Source organism: Solanum pennellii, chromosome 1, assembly GCF_001406875.1.
Source record: "Solanum pennellii chromosome 1, SPENNV200".
NCBI classification, from domain to species: domain Eukaryota; kingdom Viridiplantae; phylum Streptophyta; class Magnoliopsida; order Solanales; family Solanaceae; genus Solanum; species Solanum pennellii.
The window spans coordinates 96,874,839-96,898,655 of NC_028637.1; the positions used below are offsets into that span (position 1 = coordinate 96,874,839).

At 35.5% G+C, this 23,817-nt stretch overlaps 3 protein-coding genes and 1 pseudogene across 3 annotated transcripts; all 4 read left to right on the forward strand.

Annotated features, from left to right (window-relative positions):
• Positions 1–1,769: 1,769 nt before the first annotated feature.
• On the forward strand, positions 1,770–11,756 carry LOC107006478. The gene is made up of 14 exons (XM_015205027.2): positions 1,770–2,644; positions 2,774–2,860; positions 3,813–3,922; positions 4,241–4,291; positions 5,154–5,325; positions 6,153–6,470; positions 6,621–6,824; positions 7,518–8,003; positions 8,180–8,389; positions 8,975–9,163; positions 9,983–10,146; positions 10,270–10,419; positions 10,526–10,604; positions 10,892–11,756. Exons 1-14 carry the CDS (start codon positions 2,210–2,212, stop codon positions 11,351–11,353), a joined length of 3,117 nt encoding a protein of 1,038 aa, XP_015060513.1. The 5' UTR covers positions 1,770–2,209; the 3' UTR covers positions 11,354–11,756.
• A 143-nt stretch (positions 11,757–11,899) lies between these two features.
• Positions 11,900–12,975, forward strand: LOC107006486 (annotated as a pseudogene).
• An 839-nt stretch (positions 12,976–13,814) lies between these two features.
• LOC107006609 (BAG family molecular chaperone regulator 6) lies at positions 13,815–18,991 on the forward strand. The gene is made up of 3 exons (XM_015205128.2): positions 13,815–13,984; positions 14,596–16,510; positions 16,972–18,991. Exons 2-3 carry the CDS (start codon positions 14,654–14,656, stop codon positions 18,820–18,822), a joined length of 3,708 nt encoding a protein of 1,235 aa, XP_015060614.1. The 5' UTR covers positions 13,815–13,984; positions 14,596–14,653; the 3' UTR covers positions 18,823–18,991.
• Positions 18,992–22,417: 3,426 nt separating this feature from the next.
• Positions 22,418–23,664, forward strand: LOC107027795 (BON1-associated protein 2). Its single transcript, XM_015228864.2, has one exon. The coding sequence runs from the start codon at positions 22,617–22,619 to the stop codon at positions 23,427–23,429; it is 813 nt and encodes a 270-aa protein (XP_015084350.1). The 5' UTR covers positions 22,418–22,616; the 3' UTR covers positions 23,430–23,664.
• The last annotated feature ends 153 nt before the right edge of the window (positions 23,665–23,817 follow it).

The following is a 23,817-nucleotide window of genomic DNA, read 5'->3' on the forward strand; positions in this document are numbered from 1 at the left end:
CTGATAAATTTATACATACAATATTATGATTATTTTTTCACTTCAAAACTCTTTTAATTTAACATCTTTTTTGTACCAACTAAATGTGCTATTTTAATTGTATGCAAATTAAAAGTAAATATTCCAGATTCTATTAATAATTAAAAATAGTATTTTAAAATTCGTAGTTGTAATTATAGCTAATATTTGGTATCAGACCTAACGTCTTCTTTTTGTTTACCTTATCAAGTAACAAGTTCAACAAAATTTTTGCTCATTAATTACCATATTACTTTTTCATTATTTATTAACATACCAAATTTCTTGCTTATTAGTTTAAAAAATAAAAACTTTGAGTGTTCTGTTGAATTTGTCAAATGATATTCGATATCATAGCTAAAGATCGTGTTTGTAATAGACAATACTTCTAAATTTTTCTTTGTTATTCTTAAAATTTAAAATTGAGAATCGAATTAAAGATGAAGGTAGTAAATCAGAAATAAAAAAGGATGAAAAGAAAAAGAACAGAACTATTCGTGTCCACAGAAACCCCACTATGTTTTATTAAAAAATTTAATTTCCTCAAGTATCCGAGGTTGCAAATTAAATCATTCCAAGATAAATAATGAAGAAAAAAGATTATAATTATTATTTGAGAAATATCTTTACACCAATAATAACAATATGATTTAAAGTAAAAAAAATTAAAAAAATTAAAAATGTCCGGGCGTACGTTTTTACGTCTAGAACTTTCGTTTTTATGTTCAGAGCTTGTGCCTCAAATTTTAGGACTTATACCCTATGGATATTAAATTACGCCCAAAGCGTTTTTGGTACGCTCCCCTCGGTACTGACCCAAAAATATTTTTAAAAATATTAGGCACAAACTTCATCATAGTCACAACCATTTAGAAAAATTATAACTCTTTATTTTCTGTTTTACGCCTTTAAAATCCAACACAATAACTTGAGTTTAAGCATTATTAGGATTTAGGTGGGACCTTCAATTTCATCAAGTACTATGGTAAAATTAAGGTATTTTTATTCCCCTTAAAAGGTTTTTTTCCCCAATATTGTCCATAATGTAAGGGACAATTTTTTAAATGCATTTTAATAGCTCAAATGGGGTCAACTTTTCATATTCTAAAGATTTAATCTCATAAACATCATTCCATATTTACACAAAAAATAAGCTAGCAAATATTTTTTCTAAATCATTAAGATACGCAGAATTAATGTCTTTGTCATTTTCATCTCTCATTGTTTCATTATTTTAAGGACTTCGAATTTTTTTTTAAATAATGTAAAAATAGCATTTTTCTTTAAAAGATGTATTTATAATTATCTTCAAGAATTTCCATAATAATTTTATCTTTTCTTTAATAGTAGTCACAATTTTAGTCTACTATATTTCCTAAATATTATACATATATGTAGCAAGAAAATAGGTCATATTTTCACCTTTTCAATTTCATCTATTACAGTCCCTTTGTCCTAATTATTTTTTTCTTTTAGTAAAATAAATTTTCTCTAATGAAAACTAATACAAAATGTCATCTGAAGCTTCAGTTACCTTCCACTATTCTATGTTACATAGATATAAAAGTCAAAAAGTCAACTTTAATTTTAGAAAAATTACTCATAATAACTTGCGGCATTGATTATGCATATATATATATATATATATATATATATATATATTTTTTTTTTTTTTAAGAAATAAATTCGCTACTATATTATAGCTCACAAAATTAGGTAAAATACGAAATTAAATTATATATAACGTTTGACGACAGTGCCACGGCAACAGAAGAGCCACATGGGTTTATCTACTGTTCTGTTCATCTTCTTTCTTGCATAAATAGCTGTATTTCTCTTACTTTCCTTATTCATATTTTAATTTAATTTAATTCAATTATTATATGCAGTAGATCTTTTTATACATTGAATTAATGTGAAGCTGCTTCTTTAAAAAAGGAAAAAAAATAAAAAAAAATAAAAACTCACAAGCATCTTCTTGATTTCTTTAATGGTAGAAAACAAACAACACTCTGCTAATTCTTTATTTTGACATCACTAGAAATATTTTAGTGTTAAAAATGAACAAGAACACTACTAGGTGAAGTGGGTGTAGCTGTGTTGTTTGATTTCTTTTTTAGTTGTTTTGCTTGTATGAGTTGGTCTGTATGTATATGTACAGATTTTTGTGATTTTTTTTGACGGGATGTAAATGGGGTCTCTTGAAAATGGGGTTTCTTTGAAGAAAGATCAGAACTTGCTGCGTTCTTCATCAGCAACTGGGAGGAATGCATTTGGTCAAAGACAAGTCAGATCGAGATTTGCAAGATTCTTGTTTGTTAAGAAGATAAATTATTTACAATGGATTTGTACTGTGGCTGTGTTCTTTTTCTTTGTTGTGCTCTTCCAGATGCTCTTGCCTGGTTCTGTGATGGAAAAATCTGGGAATTTAACTCTAGATAGTGAAGTGGGGTATGGGGATTTGGCTTTATTGAAAGAGTTAGGGGGTTTGGATTTTGGAGAAGATATCAAGTTTGAACCTTTGAAGCTTCTAGCTAAGTTTCGTGATGAGGCTGTGGAGGCCAATGGAACTGTTGCTTCAAGGATTGTTGTTAGATTTGGTTATAGAAAACCTAAGCTGGCTTTGGTAAGCATCAGTGTTCCAATTTCAATTCTTACTTCTGTGAAGTAAATCTTGATTGTGCTTATGTACTTGGTTAAGTATGTTTTTGTTCCTTTGAAGTATTTTCTGATTTATTCTGCTTGCTGCTTATAGGTATTTGCAAATTTGTTGGTTGATCCATATCAAATAATGATGGTTAACGTTGCAGCTGCATTACGGGAGATCGGCTATGAAATTGAGGTAACTTTTGTGGTTTTTACTTTTTACTGAAGGCTCATAAAAATGGAGGCAATGCCAGCTTCTATGAAGTTAAACAAGGTTGTGGATGTTTTACTCCGACATTAGTGGCAGTGATAATACAATTGGGGATGTTGGATTCATTCTTCCTCTAGCTTTAGACTTCTAAGTAAGGATATAGAGTAATATTCTTCCTGTACAACTGGTAATTGATGGGACATATTTCAACTCAGAGTACTATTGACTACTGAAATCAACGCTTGAAGTTGAACTGTTGTATTTGTTGAATCTGGTGAAGAGTACTTCCAGGATTTTCTTTGTATCGAAATTTCTTTTAACTTGCAAAGGATAATCACACAGGGAAATCTTTGGGCCTGGTTTGGGACATGGTTATGCAATCTTATGGGAAAAGGTTAAATCTTGTAATCTAAGGGAATCAGAAATGTGACTCAAAATCAATTATCAAAGAAGAAGTGAATAGATTAGTTGTACATACTTGGAGAGATGATCAAGTATCTGGAACTGGTAAAAAGGGATTGAAGAAGACTTCACTAGAACACTAAAAAAATAAAAAGATTGGCAAAATTCACTGACATCAACTTAGCTTATTGTATGAAGATGCCTGATAATTGACTTTCAGCTTTTTGACACTTAGTGGTTTAAGAATGGGCAACGTGGAAATGTTCAACTTATGTTCGGCACTGTAAAAGATGCTTCATGCAATACAATAGGAATGTATATAGGTTCATCTCAATGATGTATGTTCTAAAAAGTTACTGTTTAGATTCCCTAAAAAAAAATCCAGCACAAAGGAGTGAATGTTGCTTGGTTTCTACATCTGCCATTCCCTGCTAGGTTATATTAGTATCAGTAGCTACAGAAAAAATAAAAGTTGCCCCTTTTTACAAGAGATGGTCATTTCTTTGGGCACTTATGATATTCCAAAATTCTGCAGGTGCTCTCACTTGAAGATGGTCCAGTGAGGTCCATTTGGAAAGATATAGGAGTTCCAGTCATAATCATGAACACCGATGGGCATACAAAGATCTCCTTAGATTGGCTAAAGTATGTATCTTTTTACCTTTTTCTAAATATTGGATAGCTTTTGATTAATGTTGGTGATTACTGATGGAAGAAAACTTTTTGTCCGTAGCTCAAGAATCATTTTTCTATTTCTTATACAACATTAAGAGGTGTCTTGAAATTCTCTGGCGTAATTTTGTCTACTTTTCCTTAGGTATCTATTTAGAGTGCTTGGCATGCTGAGTTGTAGTTCCCTGTGCCTTAGATATTTAAAATATTTCATCACTGAGAATCCATCTATTACCAAAAAATAATAATTGGAGTGACGCAGTTTCTGATTATTTTACATGCTCTTTGTAGCTATGATGGCCTACTTGTGAACTCTCTTGAAGCTGTCAATGTCTTGTCTTGGTAAGCACTCTTTGCTTTTCAGTCTCAAATATCTTTCTTAAGTTTCCTGTTGGTTAGATGCTTTTGTGATTTTCCTTCTTTCATTCTTCGCGGAGCATGCAAATTGCTGCCAGATAGTATCTTTGTAACTTATTCAACTCATTATTGTTTGAGATTACCAATAATACACACAAGAGTATAAAACATTGAATTTAGGTTAATTTATGTTCTGGTTGATGGAATTGCTGATGCTTCCCAAGTTGGGGGTCTTCAGGAGTGATTTTGTGGGTGTTTCCATGATTTCGTGGGCTGAAGATCTTCAACTCCCTTTTCTTTTGGTGGAAAATGACCTAATCTGGATTGTGGTTTGTGGGGTGCATATCTGGTGTAATTTTCTAATTTATTTTGACAACAAAAATCTGGATTTCTACATATTAGGACTGGATTTTCTCAAGCTTTAAGCTAGATCCTATTAATCATACTGTGATCCTAGACTGTACAACCATGCACTTTGGAAATAGTGTGGGTGTTTATAAGTATATACAATTATGTCTTCCTCTTTCTGATTCATAAAAGAACTATTATGTCTTGTTCTGAAGAATTGATAGTTTTTTTATTTCCAGATGAAGGTTTGATTTTAGATTGATCTTTTTGTCAATGCATCTCACATGTGACATAGGCATAGAGACAGTCTTGTTAGATAACTTTGTCACTTTAAATGATCATGTCCTAATAACTATTTCCAATTTCTTGCATATCTCTTTTTCAAAGCATTTGTATTATTTGCACTTTCTTAACTATGGTGATAAGAAGTCTGATGGGCCTCATTTTCCTTTCTCTTCGCTCTTTTTTCTGGTGCCCTTCTTCAATATATTTGTGACAGTGTAATGCAGGAGCCTTTCAAGAATGTACCTCTGGTATGGACTATTAATGAACTTACACTTGCTTCTCGGTTGAAGCAATTTATTTCAAGTGGGCAGAATGATTTTGTGGACAACTGGAGAAAAGTCTTCAGTCGTGCCAATGTTGTGGTCTTCCCAAACTACATCCTTCCGGTACTGTTCTTTATCAAAGATAGAACTCTCCTTTGTATTGATATGAGTCTAGTTTCGATGCATGTCGAAATGCTGAAAATTCTTGGTTGCACTCATTTTATGTGTTGGGTTCTGTTACTCATATAGAGTTGTCTTGGTAGAAGTCATCGCACAGACTCAACACATTATATTGCCTTCCCAAGAAGGAAGTAGCATGCATCTAGGATTATGGTCTAGTCGTCAATGAAGTGGGAGGAGGAGGAGAGAATCATGAAGTCTCAGGTTCAAGTTCAATGGAAGCAAAAGACACTAAGTGATTATGTCCTTTATGCCTAAGACTTGGTGGGTAGAGTTGTCCAGTTCTTGTGTTGGTGGATGGTAGGAAGAACAAGGGGAAATAGTCGAGGTGTGGGCATCAAAAAGAAAATTAATACTCCTTCCCTCCCAATTTATGTGAAGATTAAGAGTGAAAGAAAGACCTTTGGAACCTGTGGTGTTAAACAAGGCATGGTTATAAATCATCTCATTAAGGATAAATAGAAAGTTTAAAGTTAAAATTGTTACTAAGCATAGAAAGGTCTCATTCTTTTTGTGACTGAATAAAAAGAAAAGAGTGTCATATAAATTGTGATGGAGGTAGTTATTAGATATCCTTAAATTTTTGCCTAGCTCAATCATCTTCTCTAAGTAAATACAATTTGTATGTTCTCGTCATCAAAGGTTAAAATTATATTCCTGATGAAATGGGTGAGTTATTCATACTCCCTTTTGCATATTCTCATACTTAGTTCTTATTAGTGAGGAACCAATATTATCTGTATGCTGACTACGAGTTGTACATTATTTAGATAGGTTATTCAGTGTGTGATGCTGGAAACTACTTTGTCATTCCGGGTTCTCCTAAAGAAGCGTGGGAAGTTGATACCTTCATGGCTGTATCCAATGATAATTTACGAGCCAAGATGGACTATGCACCTGAAGATTTTGTTATTGTGGTTGTGGGGAGTCAGCTTTTATATAAAGGCCTCTGGCTAGAACAAGCCCTTGTTTTACAAGCCTTATTACCTGTTTTTCCTGAATTAATGAATGATGGCAATTCGAATTCCCATTTCAAGATTGTTGTACTGACAGAGGGTTCAAATACCAACTACAGTGTAGCTGTGGAGGTAAAGGATCTTTTTTTTTCTTTTTCTTGAGTAAATTGTGTCGTTTTCTTGGTCTGCATAATTTAGCAATTTGAATGTCTTTAAATTTTTTCCCTTCTCTTTTATTCTTCTCATATGTACTATAGTAACTTGGCAGTGTGATTTCCATAGGCTATTGCACGGAACCTGAGATATCCCGAGGGAATGGTGAAGCACATTGCTCCTGCCGAAGATACAGAGAGAACTTTGAGTGTGGCTGACCTTGTTATATATGCATCTTTCCGTGAGGAGCCATCTTTTCCAAACACTTTGCTTAAGGCTATGTACTTGGGGAAACCTATAGTAGCTCCAGATCTACCAATGATAAAGAAATATGTAGGTATCTTAATTCATTAAATGTTCCCGTGGGTATCAAATTTTTGCCTAGGTTGACATGTGCATCATTGTCAGTGTGGTTGAGAACATGTATTACTACTGTCAAGTTATTTTTGTGACTTACTTGAATCAATTTTGTTTTCATCCATCATCTCGACACACTTAGTTCAACTGCAAGAATTCATTCCGTGCATGGAGAAGTGTTTGAAGATGATCACCTAAAGAAATCTTTCCAATCTGATAACTTAGTTCCTACAAGGATGGAAAAATGATTTAGCTATATAAATAGTCATACTTGTTCTTTTGGCAGACTGATAATGGTCGGTATTTGATTTTCTTTAAGAAACTCATAGCTTTTCTTTGGCTTAAATTTAACTTTATTTTCTCTTGTATCCATTCTCAAAACTTTTATGTTTAATTTGTCTTTATCACACGGAATGCACAAATCATTTGGTCAAACATATCTGATGCACTGATAGTTAAGATTGTACTCCTTATCCTTTGTCATTTATCTCACCCAGTGCTTTCCGGGCGACAATTTACAATCTCTACGTCTTCACTGATTTAAATGCATAATGATATGTTTTCGAATTTTAAAGCAAGGGATTACATGTTTTACTCTATTATCAGGTTCTATGATAGGATGGTTTTTGACTTTTAAAGCAAGACTCATTATTTTCACACTATTATTAGGTCGATGACAGAGTGAACGGCTACCTTTTTCCCAAAGAAAATGTCAACGTTATAGCACAGATCATGTTGCAAGTAGTATCAAATGGTGAACTGTCACTTTTAGCCCGCAAGGCTGCTTCAGTTGGACAACGTACTGCAAGGAACCTTATGGTTTCAGAAAGTGTGGAAGGGTATGCTCAGTTATTGGAGAACATACTCCGATTTCCATCCGAAGTTGCATATCCCAAGGCTGTCACTGAAATTCCTGAAAAACCAAAAGCAGAATGGCAATGGCAACTTTTTGAAGCAATCGAGACAAAATATTCTCAGAACAACCGTTTGAAGACCTCAAAATATTTGAATGAGTTTGAAAGGCAATGGAATCCGACCCAAAGAGAGGATTCTACAGCTGTGATGGAAAAGAATGAGGAGTTTTTGTACAGCATTTGGGAGGATCACAGAAGTACTGAGATAGCTAATGTGAGAAAGCGAAGAGAAGACGAGGAGGTAATTGATCTTGGCCTTGCTGTTTTTTCCTTTACTACTTCTGTTTGATCTGCCTTAAATGCTTGACTTTGTGAATGGTTATTACTTCAACCAAAAAAGAAAAAGGAGTTGTTTGATAACTGGAAAATTTTGGAAATTAATGTCTCTTATTATTTTGCATTTTAAATTCGATGCAGTTGAAGGGCAGAACTGATCAACCTCGGGGAACATGGGAGGAAGTATATAGAAGTGCCAAAAGAGCTGATCGGTCTAGGAACGATTTGCACGAAAGGGATGAAGGGGAACTTGAAAGAACTGGTCAACCATTGTGCATTTATGAGCCTTATTTTGGAGAAGGGACCTGGCCCTTCTTGCATAGTACATCACTTTATCGTGGCCTTGGACTTGTGAGTAATCTTGCTTCAAATTGCTTCACACTTCTCTATAGCTTGCTTGACAGGTTATGTAGGATGAAGTATTAGTTCTCTCCTTAGTTTTTATTTATTAATGGACCATATGCAAAGAAATCTGAAATTTTGTCCCTCTGAAAGAATACTGAATTGAAGATAAGTAATAGATCTTATATGTTCATTAAAAAATGACATTTTTGTAAAGCCTGTCACCAGTTTGCTTTATACATCTGGTGGTTTTCTTTTTCCTTCCCTTTTATCAGTTTTTCCGTGGTAAATCTTTTCAAAATGAATTGGCAATTCTCTATGTGAGGGTTGTTTCTTTGGCTTATCAGTTCATAACTGTATCTCCATTGAAATTCGATACCAGCCTGAGCTACAGAGGAAGTATCACTTAATTTGCAAAATGACATGGTAACATCCCTGATTGGTGGAAGTTGGCTATTATTTCATCTAGATGATCTTTTGATGTGAATTTGCTGCCAAAACTTTTGACAGTTGATTTATTATCTCCTTGTAGTTGTTAAGTAAAAAAAATGTAATTCATCAGTCTGATATGTATCTGAAATTGGCTTATTACAGTCCAGCAAAGGGCGACGACCCGGTCATGATGATATTGATGCTCCTTCTCGGCTTTCACTTCTTAATAACCCTTACTATAGAGACGTTCTTGGTGAATATGGAGCTTTTTTCGCTGTTGCTAACAGGATTGATAGGATACACAAAAATACCTGGATAGGGTTTCAATCTTGGAGAGCTACAGCAAGACAGGTAAATATTATTCATGGATGTTTCTGCTTTCATTTTTCAAGGCAACTTGTTCTTTTGTTAGCATGGTAAAATTTGATAGCATATCCACAGAACACTGAAACGGGCTCTTTTTCTTAATTTAGCTTAGGCGCGGCTTAAATGCCTTTATGCAATAGGTTGTGTTAAGCATGATTTCTCTTTACGGGAGTGGCTGATTAATGTGGGCTTGTCGTCTGGATACTGAGTCATCCTTGTCTTTTGTCTCTCTTCCAGGAAATAAGCAAATGCTTGCCATGAATAACTATAAAACATAGCATCACTTGCAAACGAACAAAATACTTTACTACCGGAAAAGTAGCATGTGTATGCACCTTGTTGTTCATGAACAAACAAATTAAGCTCTAACTGGATAAGTGACTGCCAGGAATCCTTTGGCGAGCCTATATTCTTCCGATCTCTTTAACTAAAATTTAATTTAGAGTGGATAGATCTTAAAATATACTGAAAAAACAATTTTAGTGTGTTAAAAGATAGGAGTTTGGATCTTGACTCTACCTAACTACTGTCCAGTGTGACTTGTCAAGTTAATGAGTGCTAAATGATACTCAAATTTACTGCTCCAGCTGAAGCCTGTCAAGATTTTAATGGCCAGTGGTTCTTCACTTCTGCCTTGAACAAAACAAGGAGTAACTTGCTAAATTGTTTTTGTAGATCTTTTAGTCGTTTGGTCTCGCTTGACAATTGAATTTAGGTCATTTATGTATTAAATGCAAACACATTACTTCACCTATCGAACTTTATTTTGATTTACAATTTACGCTAACATTATTACTTAAACAGCAATCATTGTCCAAGGCTGCTGAAAAGTCACTACTTGATGCTATTGAAGCGCGAAGGCATGGTGACACACTCTATTTCTGGGCTCGTATGGATGTGGATCCAAGGAACCCACTGAAACAAGATTTCTGGTCATTTTGTGATGCTCTTAATGCTGGAAATTGCCAGTAAGACTCCATACATTATTTAATTTATTTTCCCATATTGCAACACCCTGCTTCAAAAACAAAACTTTTATTTGATACTGTTAATGATGTTTTATGTAGTGTTTTTCATGTCATTTATTGAAGGTTTGCTTTCTCTGAGGCCCTCAAAAAAATGTATGGGTTAAAGCAGAATTTGAGCTCTCTTCCTCCCATGCCTGTGGATGGCACATGGTCTGTCATGCACAGTTGGGTTTTGCCTACCAAGTCCTTTGTAGAATTTGTAATGTTTTCAAGGTTTGAACGCTTTTTCTTCTTAGCAAGTTGTAGTTGAATCCTGAGATTGTTCCCCTGAATTGCTTTCTCATTGAACTTATCCTAAAAATGCCATCTTTCTTTGTAGGATGTTTGTTGATGCACTCGACTCTCAGTTTTACGAAGATCACCATCGAAGTGGCCGTTGTTATCTTAGTTTGACCGAGGTACTGATGCTAATTTTGGAGGCACAAAACATTAAAATGTGAATAAAATGCACTCGTTTTTGATGTTTATGTCATGCATCCATGCATGGTAAAACTCATGTTTCCGAAACCTGATTGTTGAACTACTAGCGGAATGAGATAAAGGAGTGATGTCTAATAACTAGAGTATTATCGAAATAGAGCTCTTAAAAGAATATCTTGGAATTCATCGTCTTACTTGCTGACATTAGGCGAATATTCCCTTGGACTTAGCTTGTAACCATCAAAATTTTCTGACATGTTTTCAGGACAAACATTGTTATTCAAGAGTCATTGAGATGCTTGTAAATGTTTGGGCATACCATAGTGCAAGAAGAATGATGTATGTGGACCCACAGACAGGCTTGATGGAGGAACAACATAAACTAAAAAACCGTAAAGGTAAAATGTGGGTGAAATGGTTCCAATTCAACACTCTTAAGAACATGGACGAGGAACTGGCCGAGGAGGCAGATTCTGACCGCCCAAAAAGGAGCTGGTTGTGGCCGTCAACTGGTGAAGTTTTCTGGCAAGGTATCTATGAGAAAGAAAGAAATTTGAAAAACAAAGAGAAGGAGAAAAGGAGGCAACAGAGTAAGGATAAAATCAAAAGGATCAAGAATCGAACCCATCAAAAAGCATTAGGAAAATATGTGAAGCCTCCTCCTGAAGATTTGGAAAAATCAAACACAACGACAACAACAACAGCAACAGCAAGGCTTATGAGGTAGCACTAGTCTACAGGTAGTCTGTCCAAAGTTAAATAGTCTAATTTGGTCAATATATATATATTTTTTCGAAATCCCTACCATTTTTTCATTTTTGTTCAGAGGGATGTTATAGGTTTTTATTACATGTATGTGAGGGTATTGAGCATAGATGCATCCTTCTGATATTGTTGCCAAGCATGTATCTTGTTAGTGTTTCTTTTCTACATTTTGTTAATTCTTTTTTGCATCACATTTTCTCTTCCACGCCTTACTCATCCATATAGGAGAATGAGAAGGATGGATTTGTAAGCTAACAGTCACACGCTGAGCGTCAGCAATTGTATGTGTTGTAACTTTAGAAAACTCTCTATACCTTTCTGCTAAGTGAAATTACGATGGTTACTCGAGATGCAGCTTAAATCGACAGTAAGTCTTGATTGCCACGTTGCAATTATCTGAGGATTTGGCTAAATTTTTCTTTGAGAACTTTGGTAGCATGTGGTTACTTTTGCTGTCAAAGTTTCTATTGTTTAGCAGTCAAATATTGAACTTAATTAACAACTGCTACGCTACACAGAGGCACAAAGAGTGACAGGGCTTCTATTTTGTCTACACAGCCATTCATTTTTCCCTATAAAAAGCACGTAACTTACTGCATTATTCCAACATTGAAATCCATTTCAGAAAATGGCAATCAAGACTTCATTTTTTCTTCATTATGTTCCAATATTGTTGATTCTGACACTAGGGCAAGGTCTGAAGCTGGGGGAATAGCTATATACTGGGGACAGAACGGCAATGAAGGGACACTAGCTGAGACTTGTGCTACAGGGAACTATGACTTCGTGAACATAGCATTTCTTTCAACATTTGGAAATGGTAGAAAGGCGATGCTCAGTCTAGCAGGCCATTGTGATCCATACACCCCAAATGGATGTGTAAACGTGAGTTCTGATATAAAATCTTGTCAATCTGAAGGAATCAAAGTCATGTTATCGATCGGTGGAGGAGCAGGAGCATACTCAATTGCCTCCCCTGACGATGCTTATCAAGTTGCGGCATATCTGTGGAACAACTTTTTAGGTGGAAAATCTACCTCTCGCCCTCTAGGAGACGCGATTTTGGATGGAATCGACTTTGATTTGGAGAGTGGTGAAGGACCATATTGGGGTGATCTTGCGAAGAATCTTGCAAGATATAACAGCAACAGAGGAAGCAAGAAAGTGTACTTAACTGCTGCCCCACAGTGTCCATTTCCTGATGCTTGTGTTGGTGGGGCCTTGAATACAGGTGTTTTTGACTATGTTTGGGTACAATTTTATAACAATCCACCATGTCAGTACAATCAAGAAAATGTAACTAGTTTTCAAGATTCATGGAAACAGTGGATTTCATCAATTCCTGCAAAGAAAATATTTCTTGGATTGCCTGCTGCTCCTGATGCAGCTGGTAGTGGATTTATTCCAGTTGCTGATTTAACTTCTCAAGTACTTCCAACTATAAAGGGTTCTTCCAAGTATGGAGGAGTTATGTTGTGGTCCAAGTATTATGATGATCAAACTGGTTATAGTTCCTCCATTAAAACCCATGTCTAAACTATTTCTACTCTTCTCATAAAATAGTATAATATCTCTTTCTTCTTTTTTTCGCTTCCATTCATGCGATGCATTTTGACTAGATATTATGTGTTCAACTAATAAAAAGAATTGAAAAATATAAATTTTTAAAAATTAAGCATGTGAAAATGACTTATCTACTAAAATTAGGGAAAATAAAGTTGCACTAGAAATATTCTATATTGATCGTATTTTTTCCATCCTTCAACACACCTCATTTTAATCCATCCTCACTCTACACCATATATTGTATTTGTTTATATTATATACAAATAATTTTAATTGCTTATATTAAATACAAGAAAAAATAATTATTCTTTTGAAAAACTTGTCGTTTAAAGATATTTATATGGTTTATCTTTCAATTATAAATGATGTCTAAAAATGAATATTGTGAACAGAAATTCTTTTTTATTTTTTTTTGTAACACATGTGAAATATACCATAACACACACAAAAAAAAAACAATTACATAGATTGTTACATGTAAAATAATCTCATTTTTTCCTGCCAGTTTTTATTTAATTTATATGAAAATTACTAAAATGATAAAAATCACACCACAAAAAAGAAAAATTAAAAGTTAAAAAGACAGCTGGCAATGGAACTATCTAGAGTTCAAAAGGAAACTCTCGATGATTCCGGTTACTGTATAATTCAGAAACAAACAAATAACTAACTACTGCCAACTCATCTGTTAGACACGTGTCATTTAACTAGCGTAGAAGAACAGGGAACAATCTGTACCCCGCCGTATCAGATAATGTCTCCGCTAGAAATACATGTTAACCAACATTGGCGCGCGAAACATCTCGAAAGACGTAGAACTTGTCAAACTTTTTCATATAAATACGAAAATGGCTAAGCAGACTAATCAGATTGAAAAAAAAAGAAAGATTTTCAGAGCAGTTTTATAAAGAGAGAAAGCGAAGTTTGAGTACTGAAGAAGTTGGGTTGGTGGAGAGATTTGTGCTGGAAATTGAGTTATTTGGATTTTGTGGAACCGATTGGACGGAGCTTTTGTTCTTTCTTAACTGTAAGTTCATCTTATATTCTCTTAATAAGTACATGGTTTGTTTTCAGCTTTTCTGTGTATCCTTGTTCTGAATTACTCCGGTTTTGATTTTATCTAATTGAGTGTTTTGGTATTTCTAGGTTATAAATATGGCCAGTAACGTAACCCTCTGTTTCCTTCATGTTATTTCACTCTGATTTTGCGGTTTTTATTGTACCAAGCATATTCTTTTAACTTGGTTTTAGTTTGAGCGCTTCAATTTTAGGTCTATAGGTAGAAATTTTAATTATATAAATATACGCACGTCCTATTTGATATAATGCAAATCAATTACCACGTAGGACGAGTGCATCTCACACGAATTGTCACGTAGTATGTGTGTGTTTCGTTCAATTTCATATAAGTTCACATATCTTGGGATGACACTAGATAGATAAGAAGTTGTTGGTAGCATTATTTTAGTTTTAAAAAAAGTGATATAGTGGTGTCCATAATTGATTGAACCATATGTACAGTCTACTGCAAGTGGTGATGGAGATGCTGCTGATTTGTGCGGAAATGCCTTTTACTTTTGTTCGTTTTTTTCTTGGTTGAGCATCTGCTGAAGTTCCGTGGTCTTTTTTTTTCCATAGGTAACTCTATATACACATAAAAGGGAAGCTTAATTTGGACCTGCATTTGAACCAAGCTATGTATCCCACGAATCCTTACCAAAGGAACCAAGTACCTTACAATCCTCATTATTATCCCCGTTTCGAATCGAATCCTCATCATCATATGAACATTGATTCAACTAGATCTACTTTACCTTATGAATCTTGGCCTTGTGGTGGTAGCAGCTATGGGCATCCTTATCCACCTCAGTGTCACAGTTGCTGTATCCATAACACTTCTCCGAGCCAGTGTGCGTTTAGCCCTCCGTATCCCTACCTTCCACCACCTACCTACAACAACTGTAGTTATCCTACATATCCTGTGATGTATCCTACTCATTATGTTCTTCATCCTCATTTTACTATGGAGAAGCCCCGATACGAGTATGAAAAGAATATGGGCAGAGATCATCACTGTTGTGGTTGTTCAAATCATCAATGTGGCAGTAAGAAAGGAGGGAGTAGTGTCAAAATAGAAGAACATGACCAGGACAAGAGAAACGATTGTAACGACTCATTGGTTCCTTTTGGGTTCAATAATTGTCCTTATCCAGTTGTGTGCTTACCACCTGATGACATGGAGAATAGGGAGCGCATGAAGCCTGATGGATCCAATTGTAAAGAGCAGGAGGAGAATCCGCAAGTTTTGAAGCCGCTTGGTGATTTCAGGCCTTCCCAGCAACCAAATTTCTGGAATTTGTGGCCTTCTCATTATGGGAACAGCTCGGAATCACCAAAGGAAACCGGAGATTTGCCTGAAAAGCAACATCATGATGATGCGATCAGGAAGCAGTTTCCATTTCCAATAATCTGGATGCCTTATAAACCTGAGGAAGACAGAGAGAAAGTTGGTAAGGAGACTGAGTCTGGCCTCATTGCTGAGAAAGAGCCAACCTCCCCCTCAAAATTAACCAAACCAATGTCACATGATTCTGAAGACAAGAGAAGCAGTTCTAAAGAAAATGAAGTGAATAGTAGAGGTGAAATCCATGGAAAGGGACTGAATAAAGGGTCTGTTGTGAAAACCATTCCTGTATATGAGATCTTCGATGGAAAAAAAGAGGAGGCTTCCCAGAGGCATGAAAGTGATGCTAAGCAGAAGAAAATCACTCAAGAAGCTGGGAGAAAACAGTCGACTTCTCCTACAAAGTCATCGAAGTTGCCTCCTGTTTGTTTAAGGGTTGATCCCCTTCCTAGGAAGAAAAGCAGTAATGGCAATTCTAGGTCTCCTAGTCCTCCTCGTGGGAAAGGGAAATTAGTAGAATCGCGCAGTGACAGCTCCAAACCTCCCATCCAATCAAATGAGAAGGAGAATGTTCAACTAGACAAATCATCAACAACAAGCATGCCAAGAAAAAGCACAGAAGTGGAGCCAAGTAAAAGCAACACAAAAGTTGTTGAGGTTGCACAAGGGACAGCTAAAGAAGATATGCTTCATGATCAATGTACTGTTTTCCCTGATCTGAAACGCCAGGCAAGGAGCAAAATTGCTGAGGGTGATACTGGTAAAGCAGCAAATAAGCCACAAGATGAACTTGATGCAGTAGTTGCGAAAGCTCAGTCCAGCTATGAAGGACATCAGAGAGGTGAGGCCAGAGAAGCAGCGAATGGAGAAGTGGATGCAGGCAATAAGACAAAACGAGAAAAGAGGAGTAAAATGTCCAATGATGAGGCAGCTACCAAGATTCAATCAGCATACCGAGGTTTCACCGTGCGGAGATGGGAGCCTCTGAAGAAATTAAAGCAGATAGCCAAAATAGAGGAGCAGATGGCTGAGCACAAAAAGCATATTCAGACTTTGGAGAGCTCAGCTGACAATGGGGTGGACAACAAACAAAGAACTATCCTCACAGAAGTCATAATGGATCTTCTACTAAAGCTCGACACTATTCAGGTATGTGGATGAAATAAATTGCAGAAACCATCATGCAAAATTCGATTTGTCCATAGCATGAGTAGTTAAAGCTGGTGAATGATTTGAGATTTGAGTTACTTTACGGAATAGCACTCGTATAATATTTTGAGCTCGGAATGATACTTGAATAAATTCAAAATCTATTCATTTCTGTGGGAGTCATGTCTTAATATTCTTACTTTTTAACTCAGTTAAGATGAAAGCAGTTAATGGTTATACAAAATCAGCTTGATAATATTGCTTCTTTACTCCATGATTTACACTGTGTCATTTTTGTTTTTTGTAATTGTTGGCCTACTGCCTAAACCACCGAGATTTGAGAATTTCAATGTACATGTCGCCTAAGTTTTTCGTTTCCTGATTTCATGTCTGATTTTATTAGGTTTTCTTTTCTCTCTTTTATGTTGAATAATTAAAATCTCTATTCACTTTTTTGCCAGGGGTTGCATCCAACTGTTAGGGAATATAGAAAATCCGTAGCGAAGGAGCTTGTTAGCCTGCAGGAGAAGCTGGATCTTCTAAACTGTAAAAAGCGACCAGCAGAAAGTGAACAGACTGTTACTGCCAAATCTAGCGGGGACACAAGCATGGCGGTGGAAGACAACCCTTCCTTGCAGGGTGGCCAGGAGGTGCAGAAGTTGGAAAGGGATGATGATTTTGTGAAGGGGGGTGAAGGAATAAAGTTTGATGCAAAGGAACTTTGTGAAGAGCAGACTCTTTCTGCAACAGAGATGCTACCCAACTCTCATGATGTAGGCACTGCAGTACTAGAGGGAAAAGAATTAAACAAGGACGTTGAAGAGGTGATGGAGGGCATTTCGGGTGGCAGTGCAGTGAAGACAGGAGATGGGGCATCAGTACAACATTTTGAATCTGAAGATAAAACAGATAAGTTATCTGATGAGAATGCAACAGTAGTGGAGAAATTAGAAGAGCATGGAGATGGTGTGGATGAGTTGGGAGAACTTCCTCGAGGAGTCCCTGATGAAGAGACCAGTATTCAAGGTTCTGCTGAAATCAGACAAGACACAGTAGACCTTACTGCACTTACCCCTGAAGAAAGAGTCTCTGATACAGAGAGTCTAGAGCACCACCAAGCATTGGGTGGAACATCAATTATTTTGGGGCTGGAGAACACGCACAGCAGCAATGGAGTAGAAGAAAATGCAGATATTGTGGAAAGAGATGCAGCAGTACCAATTGACATTCTCAAACGAGAGAAAGAAGCTACAAAACCATTAAGTGAAGATGCAAACATATCCGATGTGGATGACAAGGTTGGTATGGAGAAAAATGAAAAAAAGCTTGATCAAGGTGGTAGTGCATCAGATGGCTTTTCAGTACCATCACAGGAAAAGGCAATCACCATAGAGCAGCCTACAGATACTACCAACACGGAGGAATCAGAAACAATTGAGGTTCTGCAGGAGAAAATGCAAAATGCAGTTGACAGAGATATTGAAATCCTTGATTCAGGAAAACCAGTAGAACAATCGCTGGAACTTCAACTATCCATTGGTACCAATGATGAAGCTCGGGAGTACCATATTCAAGATAAGCAGAAAATAGGGGAGGAACATAAGGAGGTGCAAGGTGAAGAATTGCAAGCTTGCGGTGATGTTGTCGTCTCTGATCCTGATAATGAAGGAAAAGAGCATAATGTGGTGGTTGAGCTGCGGCATGTGGAGAACTTTGAGATGCAAGCGAACGAACCAGTAACTGCCTATAATGCGGCACCTGTGATCCAGGAACCGGTGGATGGAAGTAAAGCTATTGCTGCTCCAACATCAGAAGCTGCAACTACCGAGACAGAGATGTCAAGGGAGAAAGAACTCGGTCTAGCAGATGACCACAACATACATCCATCGATGTGTGATGCCGGGGAAGTTAATCCTGCTGATGCTTCCCATTCTTTTGGTTCTACGCCTATTGAAGTCCAAGGTAAGAATGCAAACGAGCTCAAGGAATGGAAGAAAATGGACATGTTACCGGCATCGCCTACTGCCAGCCAAGTATCCTGTGATAGTGATGCCCTGTCTGTAAGCGACAGAAAAATTATAGAGGAGAATGAAAAATTAAGGGAGATGATGGAGAAGTTGATCAAATCAGGGAACGAACAACTGAGTGCCATATCGAGTCTTTCTGGAAGAGTTAAGGACCTGGAGAAGAGATTGTCCAAGAAGAAGAAGCTAAAATTGAAACGAAATAGGGTACCAGCAGCAGCTGGATCAGCCTGTGTAAAGCCATTGAATGACTCACTTAGAAATAGGAATGTGGGGTTGGCAATGTAAAAACAAAAAGCTTGGTCATTCCTTTTCATAGAATAGTAATTTGGTTCATGTGGTCTGTTTGCGTTCCATTGTATGCTATGTATAAATAAGGCTTCTTCTGCTCAGTTGTTGTTCATGGCAATAGCTACTTTGAAATTACTTTGTTTGGCACTGAGGCTGACAATAACAACGAACTTCAAAATTACTTGTTTGGTATTGAGGCGCGACAGTATTTTAATGTCCAAGATGTTCATCGTCACTTGAACATCAGTCTTTGCTAACTTTACTTTAAATTCCACCTTTAAATGGTTAACAGATGATCACCTTTTCGAACAATTAAAGTGCATTAGTAATGGAGTGAATACAAATATAAAGAAATACCAAGTCTAAGTGGCACCATGAAATATCACTAATTAATAACCACAAATTAACGATGATTCTTCTGATGAAAAATTGATATATATATTGTAATTTAAGACGAGTAAACTATCCATTGTAAAAATTGAAACATGATTCTTCTGATGAAAAATTGATATATATATATATATTGCAATTTAAGACGAGTAAACTATACCATTGTAAAAATTGAAACAAGAAACACACATAATCAGGCTAGGTATTGGATTTATGGATCCCCATATTTAATAGCTTTGACCTAAATTTTGTATGTGCTCTACTAAATATGCATATCAATTATTAATACGTGAAATCATCATCTTACAATTTTGTAAATTTCAAATTCCAATATGTGAAATCATATTACAATTTCGTAAAATTCAAATTCTCTGCTCTGCGATAGGAGCAAAACACATACATGCACCGTATCCGCGCGTTGATTCTTCCATCATAAAATCTTTATACTTCATACCAAATCTCTTCCAGTTAAAATCACCAACCATTGACGGATTTTTCCCCAATTCAATCTCTACATACAATTCCCCCTTTGAGATCCTACAACCATTACCATATCTCCATATCTTCAAACTCTCCGAAGCCCTAAATTTCGAACAAAACGACGGACGATCCTCATCACAATCACCATTGCTATCCGATTTGTACTCTGTATCAGTATCATATGCAGCACTTTCCCTTTCTCCGCTCTCGGAATCAAATCGATATTCAGCAATGCCTAGTAAAGAGTCTAGCGATAAAAACATACCAGCTTTAAAAATTTCGAAACGAAGGCTAAAACTTTCACTGGACGGAACGAAGAAGACAAACTTCTCTCTCCATTGTTGATTGGTACACATCTTAATCTTACTTGTTTTGAGTAAATTTTCTTTGTGTGTGGAGACTTTCACGTAGTATTTGCCCTTCTTTTTCACATCAAATTTAGCAGATTTTACTTCTACAGTAAGCAATTTGTACTTTGCTGATGAATACGCCATGGTAGTAATGATATGAACACACGTAGAAAAAAAAAGAATGGGGAAGAATATTAGTAATTTTAAAACTTAAAAGTAGGGTAGAAAGTGAATCAAATTGATAAGGATTCGTATTTGTGTTTTATTATAGAGAATATCTCCTTTAATTTTGGGACACAATAATCATATTTTAACATGTAAATAGAATAATTAGTTCATGATATTACGTAATTTGACGTTTGATTGAATTTTTTCCTAATGTATAGGTTTCCTTTTTTTTTAATAAACGAATTAAAGACTTTTTTATTATATATGTTTCGTCTTATTTAAATTATATATATATAGGGAAAATTACGTGGTTAAGTATAGTTATATTACTTAATTACTCATTATAGTTGTGATTTGTTATAATTATCTCTCGTAACTAACATTAACTAATAATTACGTGAGTTGACTTCAAGTTGTATAATTAGTCATTGTATAATTCGCAACTAGCGATTATTCTTTTCGATTTATGCTACTATACTATGGTTTATAATTCGCAACTGGCAATTGTTCTTTCGATTTATATTTGTATACGATGATTTATATTTGTATATGACGATGATTTCCTTTAGTTTTTTACTTTGTCATCATATATATTCAATCTTCTTGTGTATAACCTTTTAAAGTTTGTATAAACGTGTAGTTTTTTGGATTTTGTATGATTAATTTATGTAATGTAATTTGTATAATATATTTTGTATAACTGTTTAAATTTCATATGTTTATGGTAGTATCAATTTGTTATTTCAAGTTTTATCATATTGTATAATTTCAAATTTTATATTACTCAATTATACAAAACACGTGAATTATACAAATTAGATGTGAATTATACAAATTATTGTCCAATCTCGCTCGTCTTCTTCTCCTCTCCCAATCTCGCTTGCCATGTATACAAATATATATGCATAATATACAATTATCTAACCGATGTACATATACAATGCACCTCTCTCACACTCTATGTCCTCTCTCGCTCGCCTTTCTCCTCTCTATAACATGTAGCTACGAAATGTAATTATCAAACTATAGCTATAGAGAGTAATTAGGTTGTTTTTGAACGGTTATGTGCGAAAGTTCCTCAGTTGTACATATTTTTTGTAGGGAGGTTTATGTTAAATTGGAGCTATAATTTACATTGAAATTTTGACAAGCATTTAGTTTGAATTGAGATACTTGTAGATATTAAAATTTTGTGAAACTTTACAAGAAATTCAATTTGAGTTGAACTCTACAGTTTAATTTCAATTAGAATTCTCGGAGACTACTCAATATTAAATCCTAATTCATGTCAATATCCTTTAAAAGGCATCTTGGATATTTTGAAAATTCTGAAATATTCATTAATAGATTATTCAAATCATCATTCTTGTTTCTTCGTATTTTTATTGTGGTTAATTTCTTTTTCTCTCACTTTAAAATTTGTTGCAAATAATATAATCAAGCAATGTCAAATTATATGTGTTTTTCCTTCAAATAAGCTAATTTTTTTTTCCTTTTTATTAATTGAACTTATGTCTAGAGAGGCATAAGTTATTTACAAATTGAAAACTTGTTTAAGCTAAACCTATGCACTATTATGATAGGAAAATAATATTTATGATTAAAAATTAGTGTAAACAACACAAATCCACTAGTATAGGAGTAAATTACTTCTCTTCCCACGAGTTTTCACTATTACAAATTTTATCAATATTCAAACATGAATACATGAGATTAAAATTAACTATAATTTATTCAAAATACAATATATTCAAATGTATTTACATATATCAGACTCTTTCACTCGTCTCTCCCCTTCTTTCGCTCCCTCTCACGCATACTCATATTTCTCCCCTTCTATCTGCATAATAGAATGTATTATGTATTGCAGATACTTGTATCTAATATGTTTGCGTATAGGGATATACAGTCTTTCTCACTCGCCGACCTTCTAGCTCGCCTCTGGTAGCAAAAATATATGTATTGCTATAACTAACTTGAAATTTAGTATGAAATTATTGATTGATGAAACTAATATCGTATTTTTAAACTATAGAAAAAATTGGTAAATATAGTAGACTTGTTTGTGCAGATGAATTTTCCCTCAAAATTACTCCATTTATTATGATCAGCCTAGCCCGGCCCATAATCATCACAGGCCCAATAATCAACCAAACAGTTTACAGAGTATATATGTAATTCCAACAAGAGACAAATTTGCCGGCGAGCGGGGAGGAGAATCCTCTCTTTCTCTCTCTATCGCTCGGAGTAGTAGTTAGCTCACATTATGAATTGAATCAAGAAAATTTTCGATTCTTCTTCTTGTTAAACGCACCAATCTTCAATTGTTCATCAAAATGTATTATTATTAGCACACGGAAAAGCAGAATCTGGTGAGAAACAACAAGCTAAGCTCCGCCCCAAATGGAAGAGGGAACTCAAATTCTGGAGATCAACTTGATCTCTGCTCAATCCCTCAAAACCCCAGTCGCTAACTTGCGCCGTATGCAAACTTATGCCATACTCTGGGTTGATTCATCAACCAAGCTTCGTACGAAGATCGATCATCTAGGCGGCGAAAACCCTACATGGAATGACAAATTCCTCTTCCGTGTTTCGCCGGAATTCATTTCAGGTGAAACCTCCGGTGTCTCTGTTGAAATCTACGCCGTCGGCTACATCAAGGATTTTCTCATTGGTACTGTGCGTTTACTCATAAGTAGTTGTCTTAAAGGAATTGCGAAACATGGAATTACTACTGCTACTCCGGCTTTCAATGCTGTACAAGTTAGGCGACCTTCTGGAAGATTCCATGGAGTTTTGAATATTGCTGCTGCGGTGTATAGTAGTTCGGATTTTTCGTTGTTGAATGGATTATCCGCCATCTGCTTCGGCGATTTGATGGAAGAAAAAGAGAATGGTAGTCGATGGCGGCGGCGACGTCTTAGCCGTGGAGGATCTAAGCGGAGAGAGCCGCCACCATCATCAGGCGGCGAATCTTACGATTTCTCCGACGGTACTGATTCGACAACTTCGTCGTCGTCGTCATCGGCGGTGTCAATGGCGTTGAAAGATTGCAACTGTGTACCAACAGTTACAGAAATGGCGGGAAAGAAAGATTTGAAATCAGACGGTGGAGGTTTGCTGTGTGGATTGATGTTGCAGAAGAAGATCCCATTCTGTCCGTTCGATCAAAATTCATCGTTCTGGACCGATTCCTTTGAGAAGGAACCATAATAAACGGTCCAGATTCTTCTTATACAAATCAACGGTGATGATCAACTCAAAATCATTTCAGTTGCAAAAAAATCAAATCCACCCCTTTGAGTCTCATTAATTGCAGATTTCACCCATTCATTTGTTTTTCCATTGCTATTTTTTGGTTAATTTTGATTAGCAATTAACATTTTGTGATGTAACATCTTGTTCTTGATTCTGCATTGAATCAAACTGTGGTTTTGTGTTCCTTTAATCTTGTACTCAGATGCTCAAATTGTAAATTTGATTAGTTTTATTCATGGAAAATGGATTAAGTAAATTTTGAGACCTATAAATCACAATTTTAAAGATTAAAGATAATATAACATCTTTAATAAATCTGTCTTATGGCTAATAAGATGTAGTA

Excerpts from the sequence above, each read along its gene's own strand:
- LOC107006478 (XM_015205027.2), top strand. The coding sequence starts at position 2,210 with ATGGGGTCTCTTGAAAATGGGGTTTCTTTGAAGAAAGATCAGAACTTG. Across the intron at positions 2,645-2,773 it reads GAAAACCTAAGCTGGCTTTG|GTATTTGCAAATTTGTTGGT; the intron begins GTAAGCATCAGT and ends TGCTGCTTATAG. Across the intron at positions 2,861-3,812 it reads AGATCGGCTATGAAATTGAG|GTGCTCTCACTTGAAGATGG; the intron begins GTAACTTTTGTG and ends AAAATTCTGCAG.
- LOC107006609 (XM_015205128.2), top strand. The coding sequence starts at position 14,654 with ATGTATCCCACGAATCCTTACCAAAGGAACCAAGTACCTTACAATCCT. Across the intron at positions 16,511-16,971 it reads TAAAGCTCGACACTATTCAG|GGGTTGCATCCAACTGTTAG; the intron begins GTATGTGGATGA and ends CTTTTTTGCCAG.
- LOC107027795 (XM_015228864.2), top strand. The coding sequence starts at position 22,617 with ATGGAAGAGGGAACTCAAATTCTGGAGATCAACTTGATCTCTGCTCAA.